This window comes from Seriola lalandi, unplaced genomic scaffold, assembly GCF_002814215.2.
Source record: "Seriola lalandi dorsalis isolate HSWRI2012SDOR001 ecotype SW California unplaced genomic scaffold, Sedor1 jcf7180002052274, whole genome shotgun sequence".
In the NCBI taxonomy this organism is placed as follows: Eukaryota; Metazoa; Chordata; class Actinopteri; order Carangiformes; family Carangidae; genus Seriola; species Seriola lalandi.
In genome coordinates this window covers 1505319-1511525 of record NW_019522827.1, presented here as the reverse complement: position 1 = coordinate 1511525, position 6207 = coordinate 1505319, and the positions used below count along the sequence as shown (strand labels likewise).

The 6207-nt window shown below is 42.7% G+C and overlaps 1 protein-coding gene across 1 annotated transcript in view; it reads right to left on the bottom strand.

Annotated features, from left to right (window-relative positions):
• Window positions 1–1891, bottom strand: part of wnt7bb (wingless-type MMTV integration site family, member 7Bb) — a 31694-nt gene extending 29803 nt beyond the window's left edge. The window contains exon 1 of the mRNA XM_023400203.2: window positions 1248–1891. Coding sequence (XP_023255971.1) covers window positions 1248–1318 — 71 coding nt within the window. The 5' untranslated portion in view covers window positions 1319–1891. The remainder of the gene's footprint in view (window positions 1–1247) is intronic.
• Between the last annotated feature and the right edge of the window lie 4316 nt (window positions 1892–6207).

The following is a 6207-nucleotide window of genomic DNA, read 5'->3' as shown; positions in this document are numbered from 1 at the left end:
AACCCCCCCATATTGGAGCTACTGTCATGTGATATGAACATCTGTGGAACTTGAAGTCAGTTACACGCTTCACTCCACTTGAGGTTCTCGCAGGGAGGGCTGACACTTTTCTTTTTGATTCACTGCTGCTGCAGGAAAATACAATGAAATCAGTACAAGAGCCTGATTGTTGTGTGGGCTCACTCATTTTTTTTTTTTTTTTATTTTACCAAGGAAAATGGGGTGTCACCCGTGGTAGTTTATATTTCAGTTAATAACTTAAGATTGTTTCATGGGCAACTGGTTGCAGTTACTCCAAAAAAGGAAATGGCGCATGAAAAGTTGCCACCTACAGCTAATGATGAATAATCTGTTAAAGTGTCTGAAAAGCTCCTGTAACGTATTGATCAGGTGGGTTTACCCTCCACTGCATCCTCATTTGCCAGGTATGCATTGTTGCATACTTACCTGTAGCTAACAGGCCCCTGGGGCTTATTATAACTTCAAGTTTATTGTATAGTTTTAAGTTATAGTGTAAGTTTCTGGGGTATACCTTCAAAATTAGAAATCATTTCAATGAATCATTTCATAACTAAAGAAATACAAAACAACAAAAACTTCCTACATGATTTTAATGAGACAGAATTTGTCATGATTCTAGTGTGTGTGTGTGTGTGGGGGGGGGGTCCCCTTTGATCAGGCTTGGGAGGTGCTGCAGTAAGGGCCTGCGGAGAAGGAAGGGATAGAAGTCCTTCTGTGTTTATACATCAAGGTGAAGTATTGCAAAACAGGTAAAAACTCCGTCTGGGCAATGGAATGTGGAAATACAACTCAGTCTGCCGCTATTAATGAAGGTATGCAGGGGTGAGCTGGATCTGGAGCAGAGACAGCGGCTCAAATTATCTTGTGCGACAAAGGAGCAGGAGTCTCCTGAGGTGAACTTAATACATCTGACAGCGAATACGAATCGATCATATTGTCTGTTGGCATGAGACCTGATCTGCAACTTTTACGCACAACACATTAAGGTGCAGGTTTTTGTGTATAATGATTAAAAGCTTTTCTTTTTCTTTCTCTTTTTTTTAAATACACCTGCTGAAAACTGTTTTTTTTTTTCACATGTTTTTTTTAAAACTGAGGTCAGAGGGCATTCGGTGCCTTCCTGTAAAAGAGTTTATTTGTCAGAGTGTCGCAATGGCTTTGATACTCAGGTTTGCGCATGTGAGCAGCAAAGTCTACGCATGAATCACAGGACATTAAAAACTCACCCAAGTCTGAGGTATATGATGCCAAAACACAGGAACACGTAGAGACTCCGCTTTCGGAGGGGTTTGTGCATGATCGTTACCACTTTGTCCAGAGGCCATGCACTGTAACATGAAGTGGTCACACTCTTTTTCCGTTCACATTGGCAGCTTTCCTAACCCTTCCAGATGCACGTAGACCGCCTGTTTTCCGCGACATCAAGCTGAAGCGCCTTTGAAATCTTCGACCGTGTGAAATCCATGGTCCAGCGGCACAGGTGAGATGCTGATGTCGACCTGAAAGGTGGCTAAGAATTCCAAAATGAAACTTGAGAGAGGGTCGGACTTGAAAGGTGAATGAGTTCTTGGAGGAAGTGCCTCCTATTCGTCCTTACTTTCACGGTAGAGCCTAATTAACAATTCCCATTTCCTGCGCCTTGCAGGTAGAAAAAAAAAAAAACTAGTTGCACTCACTACAGCGCCCTGCCAGCCCTGTGCGCTTCGCTTGGTTTAAAACCTTTGCTCATTGTTCGCTGTTTCTATCCTTTGAAGACACCTTCAACTCAGTCCATGTTACTGACTTACAACAGCCAGGTACTCTAATACAGGTAACAAAAGGGCTACACGCCTCCTCCTCCTCCTCCTCCAGCATGGATATGCAGGGAATGGGATGGGCTTCCAGACTGCGCTCAACACGTGTAGTTGTTGTACAGAAAACTAAGAAGAACCAAGTGAAATTGCCTTTTATAGGCCTGTATCCCAGGCTCGGCTGGTGCTTGTCGCTTGCAACATTGGGTATTGCCCCACCAGTGTGGGCTCCCCGGATGGGCTCAGCCACAACAGTAAGCCCCATAAAGTCAAACAGACGGGGAACGGCTTTCCATGTGTGTGAATAAAAATGACTTTTGCATGACTAATAATGACCAATAATAAGGAACTGGCGTCATGATAACGATGTGTCAGGGAGGCTCTGTCACTCACTATGATTAACAGTGCAATGCCTGAGCAAAACAACACAAACAAAACATCAATATTCCCATTACTTGAGCTCCAGTCTGGGTGATGTGGATTTTGAGCAGATGTTCAGACTACAGAGTCAAGTCCTTTGGGAGCTATTATTTGACTAAGATGACTCCCTCTGGTGGCAACTAAACACTGCTGAACTGCTGAACATGGAGAGACAAAGCTCTTCACTATAATGGGACTCCTGCAGGAGAGTCCCTTCAACATCAAGACTGCAGATTAAAATCTGACTGAAGATTTAAAAATGAATTAATGTGTGATATTAAACTAACAGGAAGCTTCAGACAATGGAATTAAGGGATTTTTTTTCATCCCGTCATGTTAAATTAAAATCACCCTCTTGATATTTTGTAAGAAGCTTTTGCTGAAGTGTTTTTGTGCAACTGCTTGACATTTGATTGTAATTGTGTTAGTTGACTGACTGACAGACAACCGCAGTAAATACATTTTACTAACCTCTCGTTTTCCACTAAATTTCTGGGGTTAAGGTGAAGAAAATGAAAAACAAAAAAAAAAGTTCCTTTGATCACTTTGGTCTTTAATTTTTACTCTTTCTTCTCTAATCAACAGAATTTACATGTGTTTTAAAAGTTTCAATTCACAAATAGTCAATGAACTCTTCCAGAAATGTCACTATAAGTCCCAGTTAAATATACTTACCACTTCTTTCTTTACTTTTATTTAAATCAAAAATCCACTAAAGTTGTAGAGTTAGGGAGGAGGAAGTCTAATATTGTATGAAGAAGTGATGTATTGTGATGTCATTTCGAGAAGGCAACACTGGTCATTTCAACCATACCACCTTTTTTTAATGACACAACTTAGATGTCATCAGAAAAACAAATGTCTCTGCAGCAAACACTGCTCTGTCTGCTTTGTTAGACATATAAGGAACCTCTTCCTCTTCTCTCTAAATGTTATATAGACTTTGTGCACTTTCCTAAAAGCACACACGAACCATCAGTTCAGTATATTTCCAACAAACGGCATGAAAAATGGGTAACGTGTTGTAATAATGATGGCATAAACTAAAATTACAGACATGAGCTATCTGAGCACAGCGACTGCCAGGCTGTTGTTGACCACGAGAAACAGACAAAACCACAGAGACCTTTGTTTCAAGACATCCCTGCATTGTGGTTTCAAGGCCTTTTCCTTCAAAACATGCCCATCAAAATTCCAGATGGATTTTAGAAATAATGAAAGTCAACACGCGGGCCCAGGATGACATAAAAAAGACATGTATTTGATGTCTACCCTGTAAAAGATGGTCTTGTTTGTCTTCAAATGTACATAGCTCATCGTCGAGGCCTGGGTGGGGATGGTCCTGTTTAGTTTAATTAAAATGTTCAAAGCGCCAACGCTTTTTTTTTATTATTAAAGACCAGGGACAGTGTGCGTCAGTGTTATTTGTCACCCGTCATTGTCGTTACAGACATGTCACACACATCCACGCTCGTTTTTTTTTGCACGCTCGCACACATTCCTGTGCACGCGAGCACACATGATCTGCCCCTCGGTGTCCACACATACAGTAAGTATGCATGCAGACTCACAAATCAAGCCGTAGACACGCACGCACTGCGGACACACACAGAGGCTCTCACACACGCTGCACTTGGGTGGTATGTGGAGGATCTTGTGACACACTGTTTATTTAACTTCAAAAAGCTGAGGCAGGGATGAGAGCATTTGGGTTAGCAAGGACATATCACTCTGAGTAAGTCATACGCCACATCACTGCCTGTGCTTTATGCTGCATTACAGGCCATTGTATTTGAAATATTTCCCTCTCCAGTCTCCTGAAAACTAGTTGCTGTCCTCCTTGCTCTGTACTTGCCCTCTTCTTAGTCTGCTCCATTACTTTAACAACTGTCAGCCAAACTTTTTCAAGATTGCACCATTGTGTATCTGTTCCTTTTCATCTGCATGCTCTATTCCCAAACTGTGGAGGGGAAAATGTTGGGAAGACGGGGAAAAAAAAAAAAGAAAGAAAAGAAGATGGGGATCATATTTTGGCTAGCACGGGATGATATGTCGCACTGTCTTTTTGAATATTATTAAGTACTCTTGACCGACAACTAAATAAGAAAACCCACCGGTTGCCCATGTGTTTGCATGGGAGCTGGTTCAGCTGGAAACAGTGAGAGGGCTGAAATGCAGAGCGTGCCAAACCATGGAGTGGCGTCTGGGGCTGGGTCCACCGCATCTACACTGGGCCCCAGGCAAGAGGGGGGAAACGGCTGTTATGGACTCACAAAGTCCCCCTCTCCATCCCCATCAGCCATCTCCTTCTAACTCTGCGTTTCTCTCTGATCTTAACACTTCCCTCAGATTGCGCTTGAGAACATGAAGCAGTCAAGGGAGCAGCCGCAGAGGAAGAGGATTCACTAAGCTCTGCTGAAAGAAAGTGACCTTTTGGACCTGGATGTCGGCTGTCTCCTCATACATCTAACTGGGAGGTCAAAGGTTAAACCATCCCTACCAATCCTCCTATCCTGGCCAATCGGTTTGACCTTTTCCTCTCTCCTGTTCGGTCACAGCTGTGGACAAGGAAACAGGGTGTGGTCTGATTAATTCCTCACCATGCTCTCTGATATATCAGCTCCTTAGTGCCTCATTTGTGTGCATGTGCATGTGCACACGCATGCAAACAGATCTTCCAGGCTGGGCCCGCGTGTATCCCAGCCTGCTTCTTACTGGCTGATTAGCCCGGGCTGAAATGCTGCGCCATGCCCTCTCGATGGAAAGCAGGTTTTCTGAGGGTTGGCCCCTCTTGCTAGTGTCCGATACCACTCTGGGAGCTTGTGTAAAGTTTGAACTGAAGCTCAAAGGGAGAGCAGTGTCTTTTCTCATGTTAAAACCTTCAAACACTAATTTGCAATGTTGCTATTTTAAATAGGGTTCACTTCTTAGCAAGGCCGCTAGCCAAACTGTCATGGGTGTTTTCCTGATCAGGCCAGGGCTCCGAGACAGAACAGGGAGGCAGGATCAGTTTACCCAAATCTGACAGTCTGGGACACCACGCCAAAGCTGTAGCCTCTGTTCAAGAGCACACTCAGTAAAATGAATGAAATGGCTTAAAGGAAAGGAAAGAGTCCAGTTTCAAGTTGGAAAGGCCTGAGAATGACTGAGATTAGGATTTGTTGCTACTGTGCCATGTGTCTAGACCTGGCTCGTGGGTATATGTGTGTGTGACTGTAGCTGGGTATGTATGTTTTCACAAAAGTAATATAATAAACACTTAATAATTACTCTATATGATAGTTCAGCAGGAATAAATTCTGCTAGAGCAGATCATAGTGCCACCTTCAGCATGATTTACCACAAGACAACATGTTGACAACTGACGGTTTGTTTTTCTGGTTTTATGTCGCCGCATCTGATTGACAGGCTAATATTCACTAATGAGTGGGACGTGCAATGAAATACAGTCTGAAAAATAAGTCTGTAAACTTCATACATGCCAGTTCACCAGCGATCTGTAATCAGTTGTTGAATATATGATTTCAAAAAGAGTTTCAACGAATCTCTTCAGCTTTTCCTTCCAAAATGTCAGAGACGATACATTGAAAAACCAGAGCAGGAAGTTGACGCTGTCTGTGGGGTTTTGAACAGAAGTTATATTATCTTCGAGATCACTATACCATCAATGGCTGTACCCACATCCAGACTATGATACTGTACATAGAACACATGCTAACGCACCATAATGTATACAGCCACACACTTCATGCTGCCATTTTATTCTCTAAAACTTGTATGCAGATGCTTGAATTGAAATCAGATGGACAAGAGGCCATTGTGACACATCAGTTTGCGGATGGTTCTGCAAGTTGGAATGAAAATGGGATATTCATGAAAGGGTGTATGTGTTTTATGGACATGGAGTAGATGGTGGAGTGCATTAAGGGCATGTTACCGCTGTTTTAAAATTCTTATGGACACAGTCCAGTTTAAC